General features: G+C 35.4%; 1 protein-coding gene across 1 annotated transcript in view; it reads left to right on the top strand.

The window, feature by feature from the left end:
• LOC129719578 (uncharacterized) overlaps positions 1–25,207 on the top strand; it is a 199,323-nt gene that overhangs the window by 56,634 nt on the left and 117,482 nt on the right. The window contains exon 4 of the mRNA XM_055670972.1: positions 21,811–22,064. Coding sequence (XP_055526947.1) covers positions 21,811–22,064 — 254 coding nt within the window. The remainder of the gene's footprint in view (positions 1–21,810; positions 22,065–25,207) is intronic.

Below are 25,207 nucleotides of genomic sequence, written 5' to 3'. Positions count from 1 at the left end.
GGTAATATTGCCGTAGGATGTGTTGGAAAACGGCAGAAAATCAAAATTTCTTGTCAAAAGTTAATTTTTTGGCAGAAAAAATTGATAGAAACCTTATTATCTTAGAATAAAGACTATTGTAACATATAAAAAATGAAGGCCTGATGTTGTATTAAATGTTCAGTGAGAATATCAGAGGTATAGCGGTATAAAATATAAATTTTAACGGAAAAAAACCTTTATTTCAAAACATCATTAAACATAATCAGAGAGCTCAGTAATATTGAGAAATAGCTACCTAGTGTATTTAGCAAAGTTTTTTGTTATGTTATTTGGGAAAACTTTGCCAAAGACGGCGATAAAAAATATTGATTTTTAGAGAAAATGTTCTTTTCGTCTCACTTGTAGGGGGATTCATCACGGATCTGTTAATATCCAAAAAAGGGCCTTTTTGCACTCTAAAACTTTCCCGAAGACAGTATTGCTCTAAAATGCAAGGTTTACGAGAAAATGACTTTTGACCACCTTTCATTTCATTTCTGGACCACAGTGCGACGACTGGCTTGTTTGGCCAGCATCGTACCTCGAGACCAGCTGGGAGTTGAGAGAGGGAGGGGGGGGGTAGGGGGAAGAGGGAGAGTGCTGTTGGCTACCCAATTTTATTATTCAGAAAACTATGAATTTAAAAGAAATTATCAAGATGCAATTTTTATTCTATAATTTGAAGTTTTTTGGCAAATCGTTTTCAACAAATAATAAAGTTCGAATGAGAAAGGCTAGGTTTCACCGCTGGGTGGATCCATTCGGGTTTAGAAAATTTAAACTTCAGTCCGACTTTCCCGTGTGTGAAATTTTTTAGTTTATTTTTGTTCTGACATTTTCATGTTTTTTGTTGTTTTATTTTTAATATTTTCTTCGTCACATTTTTGTTACTTTTTATTGCATGTTATGCTGTCTTCTAGTTTTGAAGCCTTTGAAGTTCATTTATGTTGTTCTTATTTTTTGGCTTCGTTTTTGAGCCCTTGCGTTTTGTCTGTGACTGTTTTGTAGCTTTTTATATACACTAAAATTGCTCGTTATGCGCTTTTCGTCGAAGGCTCCGGAATGATGATTTGGTTGTTTATTTCCCAATTGTTTTTTCAGAGTATCGCATGAGTTTTTCAAATCCAATTGCCGATTTTTTCTTGATTTTGATTCGCATAAAAAATAGCACTGCTCCTCAATCGATCTTTTTCGAAAGCCTATTAAGCAGAAACGCTTACAAATGTTTTTTTTTTTTTTGAGAACTTGTACAATTTTTTACCTATTTTGTCCTGTTATTCCTTTTTTATATTTTTCATTTTGTTTGTGCTTTCTCAATTTTTGTCGTGCATTTTCATGAATGTATTTCGTAATAATGCCCTCTTGATTTTTTTCCTACCTCACTTGAAACCCTTTTAGTTTTTTTACTATATAAATTTTTGTGTTTTAATTGCATTATAAAGTCTTTCTTTGTAATCATAGCCCTTTTCCAATTACTTACATTTTTTCTATTTATTTTGTGGTTTTTTAACGCACTGTGTTTTTTTTGTTGTTTTTGAAGTTTGTCTTCGAAGAAATAAATAATTTTCCATTACTTATGTATTATGTTTCATCTTTTTTCTGTTTTCAACCTTTTTCAAGCAATAAGTACACAAGTACCTATTTTAGGAACCAATTATAAAAATGAGAGGTTATAGCTTTTTAACCATGTCTGTGAATTTTGGTGCTCCCCGTGAAGGTTACTTTCTCAGAGACTTAAATGAGTTTTCCCATAAGACAATGTAGAATTAACGAACCCGGCGAGCAATTATTTTGCCGGACTTTGCATTCATTAGAGGAACAAAATTCAATAGAGCTTTGAATTGAAAAAAACGGCGGTTTTTACATTATACACCTAATCCATTCATTTAAATACCTGAGTAAAACATGTCCATACTCAGAAGTATCTTCTGGCAGAAACAAGATTTTTTTATTACACGGATTACTAAAGTTATCTCGACGTTTCGAGAAAGGCCGAAAGTTCAACACAAAATCTGAATTTAATGTTTACTTCGAACTAGTGCTGGGACTATCCGGATTGAGATATCCGACAAATTTCCAAAATCCGGAATCTCCTGATATTTGGATATTATCCGACAGAATATCCGGATTTTCGGATAGTCGGAAGCCATTTTTCGCGTTACATTTTATTTAAATTGCCTTTAAAAGACAGAAAAAAAATGTAGATATCCGGATAGTAAATATCCGGATATCCGGGTTATCGACTATTATCCACCCAAGTAACACACAAAACATGTTAGAAAATAATTCACAATGACAGTAGTCAAAGAAGAAAATACTATGGAACCATTCAAATATTACATAACGCGAAATTCGGCAATTTTCAATACCTACCCACCCCGTGTAACGCAATTTTATATGTTTGCTACACGCAATATAACGCTTCGCTGAATACCACCCCACCCCTGAGCGCGTTATGTATTATATGAATGATCCCTATAAGCGCAATTCAAAATTATATTCTTGTTCTCGAGATGTTATTTCATAGCATAAGTGTATTTAATAGATTATCGAATATAAACTGCTGCTGCTTATCTGTAACTTGTGTTTATGATGTTATCAAAACAGTACATGAAGCAACTTAAAATACAACATTTGTGAAAAGTTGTTTTCCATCAGTATTTCAACCACATTTCGAACACAAACTCATTTTTTCCTGGTTTTGGAGATGTTTTTCAATAACATGAGTTGAACAAACAACAACTATGACACAAATGACACTTGTCTTGAAGTTGTCTTCCAGATGTTTTCACTATGTATTAGAAAAACTGTGTATGAAATGCCCAGCCGGAGCAGCCGCGCGCGTTCAATATTATACGCCCAAAAATAATACTACGTACCTGTAAAGTACTTTTCCTATTATTGGTATTCGAAAACCAACGTAAAACTACTTGATCAAATTGTTAATGTAATTATTTAAACGATTTTAATAAACCTATTTGAGGTGGATCAAAATGCGCCATGAAAAGGTGAACAAAACGCTTACAGTGCAACCAATATCACTCTAACTCCGTATATCTAACAACGTTTTCTAGTTTTGAATTATTTTATGTCGAAAACAATTTTAATATTCAAGCGACAGAAACAATTAATGCTGAAAGGTTGAACATTGCTTTTCATCATCAATTTATGATTGATTAAAAATGCCACTGACAAAAACGATCATCGAACTGGTTGCACTGCGCGTAACAATACATTTGCGCATGCGCTTTGTTATGGCGAATTCTGACCCACGAATGCGCGAATTTCTTCATTGCACTGGGTCAGTGCAGATCTACCCAAGAAAAAAAAGAACATTGCGATTTACGACGCATGTAAGAAAGAGATGCCAGATAGTTGTTCACGAACTAAGCCCATGCGGTGGTGGTGTTTGACTCTTCGCAATGAAATAAATCAGTGAATATTCTGTAATGCCTAATCTATTTTCCACTGATTGACAAATAGAAAACAATATCCAATTAACGGCGCATAATTTTTTCAGAAGTAGAGCGTAATGTTTCACCATAAAATTTGACGCGCACGTAAAACTTTGTATTAAAAGCATCAAATGGTTGATTTATTATGGGTTCTCATTCGATTATTCGAACCGCCATAATATTTTTTTTTTTCATTATTGTTCCTGATATAAATCAGTGTCGTTCTGCGATATTTTTATTTTGAAGTTTTATGCTCGCTTCAACGATGTTTTGATTAGTTAGCAATTACAACTTAAAAATAACCTATTTTCAACGTATTTCTACCGTATTGGTACTCGAGATGTATTTTACAGCTTCGGTCTAACAAGTTGGCTTGCTTGCATGAAGTTTTATAATACTTCACATAGTACCAGTACTTGTTCTAGTAGCCTTTAATTTTTGCGCTTTTCTGGTGATAGAGATGTCATGGAAAAGGTAATGTCAACTGAAATGTATAACTGGCGGTTGTATTAGAAGAGTTATCTCAACTGCTCAATAACAACGTGTGTTACTTGGGCAGGTATCCGACGGATATCCGGATAGTATTCGTTTACCTATCCGTGATCCGAGCTTCGGATAACCGGATCACGAATATATCCGGTTAAAAGTTCCAGCACTGCTTCGAACGATGACATGTAATATTCTTGTAATGGTATTTGTAATAGGTTTCCAACTAAGGAGATATTTATAAAAATAAGTGTGAGTACTTTGTCCATCCTAATAAAGGAAAAGAAACATGATTTTGGCCTATAACATTCATCACTGTAACAAAATTCCTCGTTAAGAAAAATAAATATAATTACAACTTATTCAAAGGCGAACAAATTGAATACAGTTCAAATCGCAATGGTTCAATGCTCTTAATAACGAAAATTTTCTTTCATTTTGGACGATCTTTCCATGTCGATAATTGCCGAGAAAAGAATGCGGCAGGTTGCTTGCTAAGTCGTTAAAACTGCCGGATGAAGGAGCAATTAATTTTTGCTGCCTTAATTTATGACTATGAAGAAAACTTTATTAGGGTCAGCATCCCACTTTTCTCTCCCTGAAATAATGGCATGGACTTACACTTAACAAAATGAAACATGAATCAACAATCTCCAAGTCGGCTTTGGATTTTTTTTCAGAAGTGAGCTGAGAGTGTGATAGTTTTTATCATTACCGGTTTCATGTTTCCACCTCGATTACAAAGTGTGATTACAGCGATTTTGAAGTAAAACACCGCCAACATTTCCTTCGGTTTGAAGCAGAGATCCTCCACGCCACAGCCAGATGCAGTAAATCATTCGTCGGAACGTTGACAACTGTCGTTCGTATCGCACAGGAATGGACGCCGCTTTCTAATGACACTGCACCGCGCGTCTTCCCCGTCCTCTGGCCCACACTATCGCAACGGTGTGGAGACGCATCAGGAATGCGGACTGGCTAGCAGACCAGAAAATTTTGATTGGACCTGACTTCATCTACTCCTCTTCTGGTGGAGTGTGTGTGTGTGTGTCTGTGTTCTTTCACACGTTTCGAATTCCATTTTGAGAAGTGGGACAACTGACAAACAGTCGGTGTCGGACCTTGTCCGCATGATCGAATTCAAAAAGCGGTGTTTGAAAATAAACTATGTTCTTCAGGTGGGGCGAGCTTGAAAATGTGCAAAGTGTTGCCGTTCCCACGCAACATATTATAAACCGACCGTCATGGCCGTGTGAAAGGTGAATCATAGTGTGTTAATCATTCAGTTTGTAAGTTTTTTGCTGCTTCTCGGTACACAACTTGAGCAGCTGTTTATGGGATGCGGTCCATTTTCATCCGATGTTGTTATTGCTACTGGTAATGAAAATATCACCGTTTGGCTTGAGTTATCGTTGTGATGTGATGCGAATGATGCAGATTTTATTGTGAGCTGAAGATTTCAATCTACGGGATGAACTTCGAAAGTTCAAGGTTAATCTAGGGGAAGAAAAGTTTACGATAATGGATTCATTTCTATTGAAACCAAATGATTCAAAATTGTAGTAGGCAGCAACAGCAGACTGAGAAGTTTAGTGAACCTTACTGACGAAACTAAAAATAAACTTTTCCCTTATGTCTTTATGAGCGTTGCACTACCGCGGGAATGCGCCTGATGTTGATGAACGTCGTTCCCGGCGGACAGCATTTCAGTTCAGTTTTGCCGTACGAGCAAATTATAAACACTCGATTTAAGTGGAACGCCAGTGTTGGCGAAAATGCGTTCCTATTTTAAAGAGCTTGTCTAAAAATAACAACTCTCTAGCGATTCACCTTGCTTGCAAAGTATACGGATAGGCATTAGAATTTAGAAGTGAGACACATCGGAATTCATCATCTTTTCTGGGCCGGTACGGTTTTGTGGAACGCAAAAGCGCACCTTCCAGAGTTCCAAAATGTGTTTTGCTAGCGTCGCGTATCGAAAGCCGAGGATTAGCCACGAAACAAGGAAGCTGTCAAGAGAGAAATTATCGTTCGCCGGAGCTAATTTATCATTTTTTACGCTCAGGTTTTGGCCCCTCACGAGGATTTAGTTGCAAAACAATGACCTACAGTCAAGCTGGGGGAGGGATTCTGTTGTGTTAGATGTTGATAATACTCATGGAAGAACATCATAATCATTTTTTGCAAGATTCGTCTCGAATCGATTTTTCATGGTCACTTTTTTCTGCTGCGATATCTTAATCGCAAACCATGAATAGCAGGAAGTCTTCGCCACACTCATTATTTTTTTCCAACACTCGCGCTAAACTATTCGGGATGACCGATCGCTGCTCAAAGGGTCAGGTCGAAGTCTCTAGCACAAAAAACAACGAAATCTGCAAAAAATATTGGGAATAGTCATCAAATTAACAATGGTAATTTCGCTTTCCGAGGACGATAAATCATAGCGTTGGCTTCGTGTCGTGTTAGCGCGGTGCATTGCCTGTGGTGTCTTGCAACTCGTAGCGAGCGCTTCTTCGGATTCGGTCAAATGCCCCTGACTTTCGGGCGGTTCGACTTCAATCATCGCTGGCCGGTTTCATGCCGTGCACCGTCCCCGGGATGACAACGGAAAAACTAGTCAACGAAATTGTAACCACACATAATACACAATTCATAATTTCTGCTTAAGTGCTGCTAAATTGAGTTCTAACTCGTTTCTGCGAAGGAAACATTTTCCCCGGAGCGTGCACCGTTTGCTGGTCGTAGCGCGGGTGAGCGTTCGTATTTTTACGCTATCGTCGTATTGCCGAGGGCCAGTCGCTTTTCCAAAGTCGTAAACAAGATTGACTCGTGGTCAGGCGTGGTCATGCAAGGCGAACGGAGTTTTCTCCGATGCGACGAAGTTTTCTCGCGCTGGCCGCCTCCGGCACCGGGGCAATAATAATTGTACATATTTATTTATTATAAAACCGATTTAGATAAGAGGGGCAAATTACACGACGACTCCATAATGGTCACGGATGGGGGAGAGCGTTGCAAACAGGCTTCCTTCGACAGTACAAAGTGGCAAAAAGTTTCATCGATGACGCACTGTGGTCCAGAAATGAAAGAAGGTGGTCAAAAGTCATTTTCTCATAAACGTTACATTTTAGAGCAATACTGTTTACGGGAAAGTTTTAGAGTAAATAATGATCCTTCTTTAGACATTAACAGATTCGTGATTAATCCCCCTACAAGTGAGATAAAAAGAATATTTTCTCTAAAAATCAATATTTTTTATCGCAGCCTTTGGCAAAGTTTTCCAAAATAACATAACAAAAAACTTTGCTGAAGACACTAGATAGCTATTTCTCAAACTTACTGAGCTATCTGATTATGTTCAATGATGTTTTAAAAAAAAGTTTTTGCCGTTAAAATTCATATTTTATACTACTATACCTCTGATATTCTCACTGAACTATTAAAACAACATCAGACCTTTATTTTTTATATGTTACAGCAGACTTTATTTTGTGATAATTAGGTTTTCTATCAATTTTTCCTGCCAAAAAATTTACTTTTGACAAGTAATCTTCGATTTTCTGCTGTTTTCCAACAGATCCCACGGCAAGATTACCACCAATTGAATTGTCCATGTGTTCTGCACACACGGTAATTAAAATTTATTGCAGAAATTTGCAGAAACTTATAAAATCATGGAACAAAACAACTTTAACGTAAGTTCATTTATGTCATGTTGTTCAATAGCGGATCTTTGTTGTGAAAAACATAGCAAGCTTTGCATTTCTACGTTTTGATGCATTTTTTGAAGTATAGTCGATGCATGTAAACACGTGGTTTTTGAAAATTCAAATTTCAGCTCAAATATTCCCGAATAGGTGCATCGCTCATATAATTCATCTTTATTTTTTTCTTCATATAATAATTCATCTTTAGTAGGCAACAATAATAATTAGTTATTGTTTACATGTATTGATAATACTTCAAAAGATGCATCAAAACGTAAAAATGCAAAGCTTGCTATGTTTCTCCCAACAAAGATCCGCTATTGATCAACATGACATAAATGAACTTACGTCAAAGTTGTTTTTTTTTTCCATGATTTTAAAGGTTTCTGCAAATTTCTGCAAGAAATTTTAACTGTCGTGTGTGCAGGACACATGGAAAATTCAATTGGTGGTAATCTTGCCGTGGGATCTGTTGGGAAACGGCAGAAAATAAGAAAATACTTGTCAAAAGTAAATTTTTTGGCAGGAAAAATTGATAGAAACCTAATTATCATAAAATAAAGTCTGCTGTAACATATAAAAAAGAAAGGTCTGATGTTGTTCTAAAAGTCCAGTGAGAATATCAGACGTATTGTAGTATAAAACATGAATTTTAACGGCAAAAACTTTTTTTTAAACATCATTGAACATAATCAGATAGCTCAGTAAGATTGAAAAATAGCTACCTAGTGTCTTCGGCAAAGTTTTTTGATATGTTATTTTGGAAAACTTTGCCAAAGACGGCGATAAAAAATATTGATTTTTAGAGACAATATTCTTTTTATCTCATTTGTAGGGGGATTAATCACGGATCTGTTAATGTCCAAAGAAGGACCTTTTTTTACTCTAAAACTTTCCCGAAGACAGTATTGCTCTAAAACAGCGGTTTTCAACCGGGGAGGAATTCCCCCCTAGGGGGGAATTTGACCGTTGCAGGGGGGGAATTGGGAGTGGAAAAATTTCACACGTGATGCGCTTTTGTGATTGACGGTGGTGCGACATTTTTTTCAGTGTCCAATGAATTAGCTCGCAAAAAACCCATGCAGCAGTTTTATGCGAATTATTTTGCTCTACACGCTCACTCTGGGCTACTCAGCGGCTGAGTTGAATTTTAATCATTTTTTTCAGTTGTTCGAAGATGTCAAATTATGAGTAGAATTAAATTGATCATGACGGCAAATTTCCTAAAAATTGGGTAACTGGTGCTTGCGTGTTGTTTTTGTTTTTTTTTTTTTGCAATTAAAAGCAAACAGAAAACCAAGCAAACCGTCTGAAAAAAGGAAGAAATAGAAATGTTTGAAATTAGTTGTTATCGGTATGTAATTCATAATTTGAAATAATTGACTGCAACTAATGCCAATTTTTCTTTTTCACCAGCACTCGTTGGTTGGATATACGGCGAATAAATTCAAAGATCTCCCGTGTCCCAGCGAACAAAGGTAAATTTCTTGAAATAAGCCTTTTTTAAAATAAAATTCATTAAAAAGGCAAAATATAATAATATTGAGTCAATAATGATAACTTTTCCGAAATTCCCTCATTGAAGCTTAAAGTACTCATTTTTGAGTCGAAAATGAGTAACATTTACGCATCGCGCATCAGGTATAATATGGGTAATATTTACTCAATTTTTACAACATTCGGTGGTACTCAAAAATTAGTAAAACAACTTCTACTCAATTTTGAGTACATACGGTTTTAGCGAAACTGATTGGGTTTTGACTCAGTTTTGGGTTATCCAGAGTGAGCGTGTATAGGTATTCATACGTTAAATCTCGCCAAACATGTGAACATCGTCAACAAGCACATTTCTCGCCAAACATGTGAAAAGGGCACATCTTCACAAGAGATGCTGAATTGTATGCCCGCGTATTGATGTTCTCCTGTTCCTGCTTGAAATCTGATAAAAATTAAAGTTTAAAAAGTCTTATATTTTTTATTAATACAACTTTTCTTTCATGGTGCCAATAGGGGGGAAAAGCTTGTAACATTTAAGAGGAAATGACTTTTGACCACCTTTTTGCCTTTCTTCTAGAAAGGTATAGCAATCACTGGAAAAACCAGAGGTATAAAAGTGGTCCCAATGGCCGAATGTCATATACCACTCGACCCCTTTCGACGAACTGAGCATTTTCTGTATGTATGTATGTATGTGTGTATGTGTGTGTGTGTGTGTGTGTGTGTGTGTGTATGTATGTGCAACTTATTTTTCTCACTCACTTTTCTTAGAGATGGCTGGACCGATTTTCACAAAATTAATTGCAAATGAAAGGTCTAGTTGCGCCATAGGTTGCTATTGAATTTCATTGTAATCGGATTTTTAGTTTAGAGGTTATGTATCAAAATGTAAAAATCACGAAACATCAATATCTCAGAAACCACACAACCGATTTTAATAAAATTGGTTTCAAATGATCGGGCTGTCTCCAGAACCCTTAACTTTTGAATTTCGTAATGATTGAACATATGGTTCAAAAGTTGTGTAAAGAAAAGTTATCCTGAGGTTGTTTAAACTCACTCATTTTTCTCAGAGATGGCTGAACCGATTTTCACAAAATTAGTGTCAAATGAAAGGTCTAGTTGCCCCATAGGTTGCTATTGAATTTCATTGCAATCGGATTGTAATTTTGTCCGTTGTCATGAAAATGTGAAATCACATAATGAAAGTTAACATATTGACTTCCTCCTAACGATCACTGGCTAATTAAAAGGTAGAAAAGTGATCCAAATGGCCGAATGTCATATACTACTCGACTCAGTTAGACGAATCGAGCATTTTCTGCATATAAGCATGTATAGGTGTATATGTTTGTGTGTGGGTGTGTACGTGTGTATGTGCACCTTTTTTCGCACTCACTATTCACAGAGATGGTCTGACCGAACAGATTTCAATGAAATTAATTGCAAATGAAAGGTCTAGTTGCCCTATAAGACCCTATTGAATTTTATTGTAATCTTATTTCTAGTTTAGAGGTTATGTATCAAAGTGTAAAAATCACGAAACATCAATATCTCAGAAACCACACATCTGATTTGATTAAAATTAGTTTCAAATGAACAGGCTACCATAAAAACCCTTAACTTTTGAATTTTATGAAGATTGAACATGTGGTTCAGGAGTTATGGAAAGAAACGTGTTCTGGAGACTATTTAATCTCACTCATGTTTCTCAGAGATGGCTGGCCCGATTTTTATAAAATTAGTGTCATATGAACGGTCTTGTTGCCCCATAAGACCCTAATGATTTTTTTTTTCAAACGGATTATTACTTTGCCTGTTATGTTTAAAAATGTGAAATCCAGCTATGAAAAGAAACATATTCCAAGACAACTTACTTGGACTCACTCATATTTCTCAGAGATGGTTGACCCGATTTCCACAGAATTAGTATCAAATGAAAGGTCTACCTACCTCATAACACCCTATTGAATTTTGCAGTAATCGGACTGTAACTTCGTCTGTAATGTATCGAAATGTGAAAATCACGAAACTTCATTATCTTAGAAACTACACAACCGATTTGAACAATATTGATATCAGATGAACGGGCTAGTTAAGGGTTAACTGATGTTTTATGATTGAACACGTGGTTTCAAAGTTTGGCTGCCCCATACGTTACCTTTTCATTTGATTGTAATCAAGCTTAAGCGAGCGTTATGTTTTAATTTGTAAAACAACGAAAGTCTATTATCTCAAGTACTACACGACTTATTTGAACATAACTAGTGTCATACAAATGAGTCATCTCTCAAACTTACAAATAACAAACTTCATAACAATTTGATATGCTGTTTAAAAGTTTTAGAAAGAACAGAAATTCAGAGACTATTCAACACTTTACCTGCTTCGATCAATATATATGGCCTCAACATGATTTAAATGTGGTATCGTACTATCTGAACGTTCCCGGCATCGCTCGTGATTAAATTGTTCGAAATTAAGAGTCATTGCTTTTATTTCGCTATTTCTTAAGTACTAACATTACGTCAAATTTCATATTTTATACTTTAATTACAACATCAATATTTTAGAACCCAAAGAGTGGATAAACATTTATTGGATTTAGGCATTCATGTAAATCTATTTTTACAAATAATAAGTTTGAATGAGAAAGGCTGAGTCTGACCGCTAGGTGGATTAATTTAGGTTTTTCATTTCTGGACCACAGTGTGACGGTGACTGCTTTTTTGGTTTTATAGAACACCTACTTAAGAATAGATTGTAGGAAACTAATAATATTTCGTACAATAGTAACACACAGAAACAATTTTTTGACACTAAAGCATACAAGTGATTTGACTTTGTAAATGATTTGTTGTTTGTTCGCTCGGGTGCACAACAACACTCCCACTGAAATTATAATTGTCATTAGTCACATGTAAAAGCTAGCATGCAACAATTAAGTCTTTATTGTTCATCCTATCACTGAGGCGAAAGGATGATTTACTGAAAACCGGATAGACCAGTATCAAGCGTACCCGGCGCAGCGCAGCTTATTATGGCAATTTTTATGACTTTTTTTGCCGCAATACACGCTCCTTTGGTTACAGCATTCCATAGCAGCAAAAGTATGTAAGTTTAAGCTTGGCCGCTCTGCCGCTTGTTCTTGATGCCATCTTAACGATGTTGACGGTTGAGCAGTTGACGAAAAACATATGTACTTCGCGCGCAACGTTCGTCTTTATATCTAAAAACAATGCGCAGCGCGGTCCAACCCTTTTTTATAATCTAAAAGTTGTCTTCGGCAAAGTTGTAGATAATTTCATTACAAACAACTTTGCCAACAAGACTTTTGTTCTATATACTGTAGATTTTGAAATAACTTAGGTTTCGTATGACTATGTCCGTAAAATATGTTTTTTGCTCCTAACTTTTTGGTTTGATTTTTTTTTATAAACACACTGTTCTAGAGAGTTTTAGGCCTCATCATGCTTCAAAAATTCCATGAAGTTACTATGCTTAAATTCCTTTTGGTTTAAAAGATAAAAGCAATATTAACAATAATTTACCCTATTTTTAACTGTGGATTAGAAAAAAAGGGGGACGCCCGGAAGTACACACTCACCGCCATTTTGAAGCTTCAGGTTAGTACTATAAAATATCGGGAGAGTTACTCGTCCAACTCGTCACAATTTTGAGGAAGAGCGTTAAACATTTTCGTAGTTTTGCGTACTTTTCCTTCAGCGGAACGAGATATCTTCATAGTAACACGGTTTTGGACATTGTGTGTATGTATATATGATTGATTATATATGATAAAACCAGTCTTTTGCACTTTTTGCAATTGTGTTCGATTCCCACATTTTTCCAAAGTTTTTTTTTGTGGGGTTAAATTTGAATATTTAACATGGTTTGGTTCAGCATCGCGTTTAGTTATTTGACTCACAGAACCCAAAGCAAGCAAGAGCAAAAAAATTAATTTTTCCCATAGTTTTTAGAAAAAAAAATCTTTAAAACACATCCAAATAAAATTTCAGTCAGAAACTGAAATTATTACTAGAAAGCGGGATTTATGACGAAAGTTTACATAAAAAAGATCCTTAATATCTTATCTGGGGGCTGAGATACTGGCATTCACATGTAATGTAAACATTTTTTTCCTGGATGTAGACAGAATAAAACATAAATTTTTCATAGATTGCCAACCAAAAGGCGCATTAATAATATATAAGCGTTTATTCGTGATGTTCGTTCACAAATTGAGCTGTTGAGAAATTTACATCAGTTGCGTCGTTCAACAATTTCCAGTTGCACAAACAAAAATCCATGTCGGCTTTTCAATGAAGAGTTGCTTGATTTAAACAAATAATAGTAAGCTTTATGACTCATTGATAAAACACGCTCAACGAAAAAATTGTTGGTACCAACCCAGCGAGCAATTTTGTTATATAACAGCTTATTGAGCTGTAGTTCGACCGAAATCAGTTCAATAGCAGCTTTACAAGCTCTAAATCATTATTCTACGACAATTATGTGGTCGAGTCTTGTATGCAACCTTCTATTTTTATTGTGGATCGGGACGTAACAAAAATTAATTTCAGACTCATTAGTTTATTTCTCTCCAAATGTCGAAATCTGATGGCGGTACATACTTATCCATCTCCATCCTGCGTTGCAGTAACCATTTAATGGAGACGCATGGTGATTTTATAAGACAGCATAGTGAAAATGAATTAAAAAAAATCTACTTATTTCCAAAATAAAAGTAAAATAACCTTCGTTAAATTTGATATTCAGGGATGAAAGAGTTCTCGGTAAATGAGGGTTTGTGTTGGTATTGTTAGGTATTCGAAATACACTTTGTTATTTCTTCCTAAAAGGCCACGATTTACTTTTAATTTGACACCAACAATTTCAAAATCGATGTTGGCCATTTTTAGACATCTTTAATGGCGATTTTGTGACGGCAGCTTTTTGGCCAAGTTTTTGATGATAACATTTTGCTGGCAATTTTTAAAGGCTATTTTTATGGCAATTTTATGCCAATTTCTATGTGGCAATTTTTTTATGGCAATTTATTCATGGCAATTATTCGATGGTAATTTTTCGATGAAAATTTTTCAATTGCAATTTTCGGTGACAAATTTTTTATGGCAACTGTTTAAAACAAATATTTAAGGCAATTTTTTAAGGCAAATTGTCAATGGCACTTGATGACAATTTTTCGGTGGGAATTTTTAATGGCAATTTAAACCTGACAATTCGTTGATGGCAATTTTTCAATGGTAAATTTTCAGTGGTAATTTTTGATGGAAATTTTTGTATGGCAATTTTTTGATGGTTAATTTTTTCATAGTAATTTTTGGAGGCCATATTTATGGTTTTTTATGTCAACTTTACGATGGCAATTTTTTTATGGCAACGCTTCAATGATATTTTTTCGATGACAATTTTCTGGTGAAAATTTCTTGATGGCAGCTTTTTTCGGCTATTATTTAATGACAAGTTTTTTATGGCAATTTTTATGGCAATTTTTCATGGCAGTTTTTATGGCGACATTTCGATGGCATTTTTTTGGTTGCAATATTGTTATGGTACATTTTTAATAGCAATTTTAAAGGCCTTTTTATGGCAATTTTTATGTCTTTTTCTTGATAGCAATATTTGATGCCAATTTTTTAGTGGTGATTTTTCGATATCAATGTTTTATTTATATATTTTCGATTTTTTTGGTACCAACTTTGTGATGGCGATATTTCGATGGCAATTTTTTGATGGTAACATTTTGACGGCAATTGGTAATTTTATAAAGGTAACTTTTTGATAACAATTTTCACAGGTCATTTTCATGGCAATTTTTTGACTTTTTAGGCCAATTTTCTGATAGCAATTTTTTGGTAGAAATTTTTTGATGAAAATTTTCAATAATTTTTTTATGGCAAGTTTTCGGTGGCAACTTTTTGATAGCGATTCTTATGGCAATGTTTTAATGATATTTTTTCATGGTAGTTTTATGGCTGCAACTTTTTGGTGGGATATTTCGATGGCAATTTCCTGGTGGCAATTTTGAAAGCCTTTTTCATGGCAATTTTTATATTTTTTATGCCAATTTCTTGATGGAAATTTTATGATGCCAATTTTTTGGTGGCAATTTTTCTTATGGCGATTTTTTACGGTAATTTCTTATGGATCTGTTTTAATGATATATATTTTAGATTGCAATTTTCTGGTAGCAACTTTTTGATGGCGATATTTCGATTGCATTTTTTAGTGTAAATTTTTTATGGTAACCTGTTGATGGCAATTTTTATTGCTTTTTATGCCAATTTCTGAATAGTTTTTTTTTTAGTTTTTTAATGATAATTTTTAATGGAAATTGGCTATTTTTTTATGACAATTTTTTGATGGCAACGTTTTAAAGATATTTTTCCAAAAGCATTTTATGGTGGCAACTTCTTAAATGCGATATTTTGATGGGAATTTTTGGTGACAATATTTTTATGGTGATTTTTATGCAATTTTTATGGCAATTCTCAATAGTCTTTTTTATGGCAATTTTGTGGTGGCAATTTTTTGATGGCAATTTTTTGATGGCAATTTTTTAATGGTGATTTTATAAAGGTAACTTTTTGATAACAATTTTTCAAAGGCCTTTTTCATGGCAAATTTTATGACTTTTTTAGGCCAATTTGGTGGAAATTTTTTTGGTGTCAATTTTTCGATGGCAATGTTTTAATGATAATTTATTGATAGCAATTTTTTATGACAATTTTTCGGTGGTAACTTTTTGATAGCAATTTTTATGGCAATTTTTTGATGGCAGTGTTTCAATGATATTTTATGGCAGTTTTTTTGATGGGATATTTCGATGGCAATTCTCTGGTGGCAATTTTTTATGGCAATTTAGTGCAATTTTGAAGGCCTTTTTTATGGCAATTCTTATGGTTTTCCATGCCAACTTATTGATATCAATTTTATAATGCTAATTTTTTAATGCAATTTTTCTTATGGCGATGTTTTAATGATATATATTTTAGATTTTAATTTTCTGGTAGCAACTTTTTGATGGCGATATTTCGATGGCAATTTTTTAGTGTCAATTTTTTATGGTCATCTATTGATGGTAATTTTTTGCCAATTTGTTGGTGGCAATTTTTCGAAGGCAATGTTTTAATAATTTTTCAATGGCAATTTGTTGATGCTCTCTTTTTATGGCAATTTTTTGATGGCAATGTTTTAATGATATTTTTCCGATAGCATTTATTGGTGGAAACATCTTAATTGCGATATTTCGATGGCAACTTTTGGTGACAATTTTTTTATGGTAACTTTTAAGCCGATTTTGTTGGCAATTTTTATGGCAATTCGTTGATGGCAATTTCTGGATGGTAAATAATCAATGGCAATTTTCAATGAACCTTTTTTAATGACAATTTTCTGATGGTAGTGTTTTAATGATAAATTTCTGATAACATTTTTTGAAGACAATTTTTATGCCTTGTTTTCAATGGCAATTCTTGGTGGCAGCTTTTGTGAAGCGATTTTTCATGGCAAATACAACAATTTTCATGGCGATATTTCGATGGCAATTTTTTATGGTAACTTTTTGTTGACAATTTTTGAAGGCTTTTTACAGCGTTTTGTATGACTTTTTATGCCAATTTCTTGATAGCAGTTTTTTATGGCAATTTTTCTATTGCAATTTTCCGATGATAATGTTCTAATGATAATTTTTGATGACAACTTTTCGATGGCGATTTTCAATGGCAACTATTCGGTTGCAATTTTTTGATGGCAATTTGTTAAGGCGATTTTTATAGCAATTACAGTCATACCTCGATATAAGGCAACTTTATTTTTATTTTCGTTACGCTATATCGAGTTACGTTATATCGAAGCAAAAAAAAATTTTTTTTGATTTATGCAAGAATGTTAATGGTTGTTCAAATATGAGCGAAAACCCATTTTCCATCACCTATCAGTAATTTTAATCATTTCTTATGCCCATTTAAAAATATTTTCAGAAGCAAACAAAAAAATTTTTTTCAATTGATACACAGGTTACTCAAAGATGCGTAAAAACCTATCTCCTATCACTTATCAATTTTTGGTGGCAGCTTTTGTGAAGCGATTTTTCATGGCAAATACAACAATTTGCATGGCGATATTTTGATGGCAATTTTTTCTGGTAACTTTTTGTTAACAATTTTTGAAGTCTTTTTTTATAGCATTTTGTATGACTTTTTATGCCAATTTCTTGATATCAGTTTTTTATGGCAATTTTTCTATGGCAATTTTCCGATGGTAATGTTCTAATGATAATTTTTGATGACAACTTTTCGATGGGTTGCAATTTTTTGATGTTAATTTTTGATGGCAATTTGTTAAGGCGACTTTTATAGCAATTATATAATTGCAATTTTTGTGGGCCTTATTTCTGGTTTTTATGCCAATTTTCTATGGTAATTTTCGATGACAATTTTTTGGTGGCAAACTTGTGATGGCAATGTTTCCATAAAAAAATTTTCATGGCAATTTTTGGTTGCAACTTTTTGATGGAATTTTTTTTATGGCGAATATTTGATAGCAATTTTTTAAAGATACTCTTTGAATACAATGCAATTCACGGCAACATCTTGAAGACAATTTTTGGTGGCTCAAAAAATACGAATTATTAAAAATTTTGGGAAAAGTCGACTTTCTGGACAACACTTCTACAGAAAGTTCCAACCTAAGAGCTAACAAACAAAAAATAAGTGTCTGCAATTCTATAATAAAGACCAACCATAACGTTTTTGGGCATGATAATAGTAAAAAAAAAAAGGATATGTGATGTGATCTGCCAAAGTAAAACATGTTTGTATATTCATAAAATAACATAGAATTTTCAGATTATTTAAGGAATTAGAATAATATATATTGTAATATTCATCTCTACCAGCTGATCTCGAGGTACGACGCTGGCTTAACAAGCCAGTCGTCGTAGATTCGAGTCTCGGCTCGGGAGAGACTGTAAGTGTCAGTAGGATCATAGCACTAGCCCCGCAATTGTCCTGTACACTTAACAGTTGGCTGCGAAGTTTGTGTATAATAAACAGAAGGTCGAGTTCCGATACGGAATGTAGCACAAAGGCTTTGTTTGTTTTTATATCGTAATATCCAAATAAGTATAAAACATGTAAGAAGAAATCCAAGGTGCTGCATTCCGTTTCAGAGTTCGACCTTATGTTTATTCGATACAGACGTCCTGAGGATACGGGACAATTGCTGGGCTAGCCCCAATGATGGTGATCGGCGATTAAATCGGCGATAAACATTCGATCTTTTTCAGCGTGAGAGTCAACTTCGTCTTTCAGTCGGTTCTAAGTTAGAACCTTGGCCAAAGACAATTCTGTAAATCTGGTATCCCTGTTTTATGCTGCCTATTAGTTGGTCTAACGCTTGCAGTTTTTTCCCTCTCTGAGTTTTTGGTATGTGATACAATTTTACGATTATCGGGACACTCTCACTCACAAGGTGATTCAAACTAAAGATTTTCGTTCGTATTAACGAGCGACGATAATCTCGCATACAGTTAACAGGCTAGAAACTTCACGAAGTGCTCTTGCGGCAATTTATTTGTCACATAGGTTTTCTTCTCGTGAGACGATACAAAACATCGCGTATTATGCGTATTATTATTCTCTGATACGATTTTAACCATCCTTGGCTAGCCCTTTGATCCTATTGACTCCAATGGTTTCGTAAAGCCAAGATTCTGACGGCTGACTTGTTTGACCAACATCATTCGTCGTGACCAATAAAAAGGTAAAATTAAAACGTATAGAGAAACCTAGAAAATTCTTAAACAAAGTGGATGGTAGTTCGATTGTATTTTTATTATCTATTCTATTTCAAATTTTAGGAGCTGAAATAAACCACTAGAATGAGGTTTTTTACTTTCCAAAGTTATACTTTTTATAGCAGTTATTTATAACAACCTCGTGTATCTGGAATTATACATGAATAGATTTCCAAGGCAAGTAATGGAAGACCTTTTAGAAGATTTTATACCGATAACAATTCTGTGTACGATTTAGTGGCGCAAAACATTCGTTAGCCATGCTTAAAGGGAAGTAAAATTAAGCAAGTAACAATCAGGCAGAGTTTTATATTTGAAGTTGAGATAAACGTAGAATGCAGCAGTGGCAAAAGTATTTGATAGCATTTTAGACTGCGCAAAAATAAACCGAACTCATAAGCCTCTGATTATATTCCAGGTCATTCTAACCTGATAAACACCTTTTCGAAACGACATATTTTACTGAAAAATGCTCGCAGAATAAAAAGTCGACAATACAGTTGGAAAGGCTTAAAATATTTTTATCTACCCTACTTTTTATAGACATGTACATGTGTGTTTTATAGTTCTCCATAATTCGTTATACCAGGGCAAGCAGTGATTTTCATCTTTTCCAAATTAAATTGCAAAAGAGATGCCACAAAAAGAAATCTGCGAAGGCCGAACGCGTCTTTCCTCCCTACCTGGTCATCAAAAGGAAAGTCTAGTGTTATTCCCGGTTTCAAAATAGAATCCGCCACAAAATTCGCCTAAAAATAGCATTTTGATAAAATCGTTTACTAGTAGCGTTTCATCAAAAATCTCCCGTATGAGTCACCGCGCTCCGTGCGGCTTCGTACCGGCTCCTGTTGCCACACATTTCTCGCTTCTGCTGTCCCAGTCGGCGAAAATAACGCAGAACAAGCGCGCGAGAGCAACAACTACACACAACGCAACACACGGTCTCGGAGACAACCCGAAATGCCAGCGGACGGGAAAAAGTAGACCACGCCACACCTGAGCAAGTCGAGTCTCGAGGTGCGGAGGAAAAACACCGACAGTTTTTCCGTGCATATCCCGAAAGTGGTGCCCTCAGTTCAGTGCCAAGATTCGCGTTTTATGCACATACACCAGGCCTTAGCCGCGTGAAGTGAAGTGTCAGCGAGGTCGCGAAATCGTAAAATTGTGAATTTTCGGACGGTTAATTTCTCCCAGTTAGCAATTTCCTTGTTCGGGAGAAAAAGAAATTGTATCATCATTAGGTGCGAGTATCAAAAGTGTGAAGTTTGTTCGCCTAGTGAAAATCAATCGATTCGTGGTTGGTGCATCCGGCAATTTTCCAGCCAAAATTACATCGTGGGAAGAAAAAGGTGTGAATGTCAACCAATCAGCGCAAAAATTAGTTCCATTTGACTTCACAAACCATTACTCAGGGCAGCCGGTTTCGGTGCTGACCGGCTAGCAGAAGCCGTAAAATGGGATCAGGGAATCAAAATAAATCGAAATCCATTTGAACGGAATAAATAAATTAACCAAACGGCACAAATTGTTCGAATGAGCATATCAACCAAATCGAATTACTTTTTTTTCGCTTTCTGTTACCGCCACCGAATTGGAGATGTGTGATTACCTATCCGGGACAGCCCGGAATGCTGTTTTTCGATCCAATTTGAACACATTCCAGCGACAATGTAGTTTTTTGATTCCCAATTCGGTCAGAATTAAGTCCCAAAACATGCACTGTCATTTAGTGGAGATTTTTGCTATTCTGAAAAAAAAACCCAAACGGTTTTTAATTTATCGTTCCATTCATGGTCATACTTGATTCAGTTTCAACGCAATTCCATTCCGTGTCGAGTAACACAGAAATACTTCGCCAACAAATTAAATATCCCGGTCAGGCTGAACCCGTTCTGGACGTTTCCCTTTCCATTTTTGAGGAGAAAAAAACTTTTCATGCCCGCTCCCTCCCGGTTTCCTGTACGTGAGCAGCTGGAGAAAACACCAAAAAATGTAAAAGCAAATGAAATTATCGCTACCGTACAATTTAACCTTTTGTGCTGGTGGACATGGTTTTTTGTGTTTTTCGGAACGGAGAGTAAATAATAATTGAAGAAACCAAAATAGCAACCGGTTATTACTCAAGTTCAGTAAATGATTAAACTTTAGCTGTCATTAAAATTCAATTATTAGTCGAGTAACTGGGAATGTTATAATTCTTGAGAAGGATGATTATAAAGTTAACTCACGCCGAGGTTTCGAAGTTTTCATTTGAAATTTGGGCATCCAAATCTTTTAAACTTATTAATATTACACTTTATAAACGGTTTTAACCTTATCTGTTCTGTAAAAATGTTTAGAAATGTGAAGGTCTCCAAATCTAGAAACAATAAAAAACACATTTGCATGCTTAAAGCATCTGCATGAACCGATATTACGTTAGTTAAAAATCAATAGAAACAGCAGCTAGTCCACTTCGGTTGCCAAGCCATTAAATGTGGATGTTTGAAAAAAAAACCAAGATATTTCGTATTGAAAAGTGAAGAACACTAGCGTCGTTCCGAACCACTAAACTCCCGCGCGGTACCAGACAGAAAACTCTCCACCGATATTCACGTTTCATACAAAAATAATAGCGCACTAGAATCTGAATGCGATGAAGCTCGCATCAGCCAGTGCATTTAATGTCTCTGCAAACAGCTTAACTCCGGTTAGCAAACGACGATCCGCTCACGACCGCTGAATATCACATTCCTTCTATCGTTGTCGTCTGAATGTCGAGGAAGAATAAAAAAATCCATTTGACAATTTTCTTGCTTTCTATCCCGTATCATTGCAGGTTTGAAGCGCGTTGCCTGGCCACCACCAGCGGAAAGTGGTGACGACTACCAACAGCAGCAGCAGCAGTATTCGGTACAGAACAGGTCCCCCTCCCAACCGCCCCAACAGCAGTACTATCAGCAACCATCTCCCCAGTTCCAACAGCAGCAACCGGCTTTTCAACAGCATCATCCCCATCCGCAACAGCAGCAACATCCACAACAACAACAACAGCCGCACCAGCCGCGAGAACGAATCATCCCGATTCAGAGGGTAAGCTCATTAAAATCCCACCAACGTAAACTCTAATCTATTAAGACCCTTACTGCTTGGTGAATGTTTCCTACTCTCTACGACCACGAACGACGGTTTTTTTTTTTTTCAAGCTGAGTGTCGCGCACTTGAATATGTTTGAGCTCGAAAAAATTTAAGCGTGAATGGCGTGGACTGCATTCAAACTGGGATGTTTTTTTTTTCTTTTAATTTTCTATCCAGCCAGCTAGCCAGCCGGTCGTTTGCATGTTGAAAAATCTTGAAACATACTTTTTTCTTGTTTTTCTTGTGGCGTTTTTCACCACGATTTGCTCATTGCTGAAAACATAAGTATTTGGTGCACAACGAGCTGGGATTATATAATAGTGTCTCAATTATTGAAACAAATCTCTTTTGTTGCGTTGAAATAGTTTGCAGATATACTGTGAAAACACTTGGTAAATGTTTTAAGATTTCTTCATCTCAATACTGTTTTCTTTTGTTGGTGCTTGAGAAAGTCTGCTGCTTGCAGTTTTAGTGTTGATCATTAAACTCAAGTTCTTACACTTAGAGTTTTCCAGCAATCCCAAGAAAAAAAAGTAGGAGGTTGTATCCAAGACACGACCGCATAAATGACGTAGAACTACGTACACTATTAACAAATGCATTCAGTGTTTCATTACCCTAGTAACACAACTGTTTTTATCAAAGTTTTATAGCGCTTTTTTGGCTGTATTGTGCGCTAAAAAATTTTGATAAAACCAATATTTTTACTTGGATAATGAGTTATAATGTCTACTAATGAAGGGTTGTAAATTTCGTGAACCGGATTTAGCAGTTAGCAGATCGTGCCGAGTTAAAAACCATACACAGCACACACACACAAATCATACCATATCATAGACACACACACATCATACCATATCATTATACCATACACACATCATACCATATCATACACACATACACACATGATACGATATCATACACACACAGCAAGCAAGCGACCAATCAGAGGACGTTATTTTTATTTCAACAAAGCTTGACAATTTTCAATAGTGCAATAGTTCGTAGATTCAAACAACATTTTTCTGCATTTGGGCAGATGCGTGTAGAATTTTCCAATCGATTGCTGCAAAAATGATGAAAATCGGTTGAAAACCAACCGTCCTATAAGCATTTGAAAAGGGACAAATTTCGTACCAGTTTTTCAGTTTGCATCCCTGTGTGGTATGCTAAAGTAAAACGTAGTTCTACGTCAAAACCAATTTGTATGAAAGAGTTATAATTGGTATGGAATTGGAGTCGAAGAATAGTTGCAGAAAATCCATTGGCCGTTAAAAAAAGCTAGGTGTGCAAAACTGCAGCTATATATATGTTATGCAGCTATAATATCTGTTAAACCTCAATAATACAAAACAAATCGGGAAACACTCCATAAGAAACTCGTTGCCAGGTTCAAAGACATATTTCAGATAATAATTGGTGCATGTCTGCAAGGACAATATAGAGATACATTTGATTTGCTGACACTTTTCTTTTGACATCATTTTCATCGGAAAAGTAGTTTAAAGTTATACTTGTTATAGGACAAACGCCAAAATGACTTATGGTCAAATACAACCATTTTTGATTTCAATGAAACTTTGCACACGTATTTGGCTTAGCAAACTGCGAATTTTTCACAGACAGAGGAAATTGTTAGACTCAAGACTAATATCCTGAAAGGGCGTATGCATTTTGGCAAAGGGTTTTCTTTTTAATGCATTCGAAAATCTCAAAATGCAGCCGTTTTTAAGGTACTTTGGACTCAAGTTTGGCAATTTTCAGTTTTCTATGCAAGCACGCTGCTTTGAGAGCTATTTGTGGTTCTATAGCAGCAAAAAAAAAGTTTACTGAAAAATACGGTAAATATAACATAAATCATTCTATGACAGCAAAGGGAATGAATGAACAATTCAGAAGTTATGGTTGTGTTCACATTCACGAAGATTAATTTGCATGAATCCAAGGACGAAAATAATTAAAGTACAGGTTTCTTAAAAAAAATACTAAGAAAAAATTAACTCTTATTTTGTAACTCCAAACTTCGTGTCCATTTAAAAATTTCCACGCTTAATTTTTTTTTTCAGCGTAACAATTTTTTACAAGCTTACATTCGTTCTCTACAATTCTCTCTCAGACAGTTATTCTGTACAATCAAAGATTTCTATAGCTCATGCTTTGAATGTTTTGAAATGATAACCTATGTCAAAATGCATACACCTTTTTAAAAAATGACTCCTAAGTCTATAAAGTTCCTTCACCTGTGAAAAACACGTAGTTTGCTACGTACAGACTAATTTTAGCTTATTTTAATTTCTAATTCTATTTTTAAAAGCCGTTTTCGTCATACCCAATTCATGGAGGTCACTGACATCATTATATGCCTTCAGACATGCATTATATGCACTATCACGTCCGTAACTAATTCTGCGGAACGGTAAATTAATCGTGGGATAACTTTGGAGGGCTCGCGGGGGGACATTAAAATTGATATGCTGTAAAAGTTCTGAACAGTCGATAACATTTTTTATTATGTCGAAAACAAACATTCTCTGCAGCTTGATTCGACGGGCTGCGCGAGTTTCTAAGTTAAGAAGCATGCAACGCGTGGTGTAGTCGGGTAAGTTTACTGGATCATTCCACGGTAGTTGGCGCAAAGCATACCGAATGAACTGCTTTTGTATCCTCTATACTACTCTATAGAATTTGAGGTCATCAGCAAACATCTGCTTCTGGGACTTCAGTCTAGTGCATATGTCGTTTACAAACAAGACAAATATAAGCGGACCCAGTACGCTTCCCTGTGGGACTCCAGACGTGAGAGTGAACTCTTTGGAACACACGGAGTTCACGCAGACTGAGGCTTTACAGTTAGTGAGGTATGAGTGTAACCATCCGGTGACGTGCTCTGGAAACCCCATACGTTTGAGTTTTTCGATGGCATAATCATGAGGCACAACATCAAAAGCCTTAGATAAATCGACGTAGACAGCATCGACTTCTTTTCTGTTCTCAATTTCTGGAAAAAGTGCGTTTGTATACTACTTCAGGTTGGAGGTTGTGAACCTTTGTTGCACAAACCCGTGTTGGTATTCTGATATAAACGGTCGTGCAACTTT

Source organism: Wyeomyia smithii, chromosome 2 (assembly GCF_029784165.1).
Source record: "Wyeomyia smithii strain HCP4-BCI-WySm-NY-G18 chromosome 2, ASM2978416v1, whole genome shotgun sequence".
NCBI classification, from domain to species: Eukaryota; Metazoa; Arthropoda; class Insecta; order Diptera; family Culicidae; genus Wyeomyia; species Wyeomyia smithii.
Note: the sequence above shows the minus strand (reverse complement) of the source record. Positions and strands in the feature narration are given on the sequence as shown.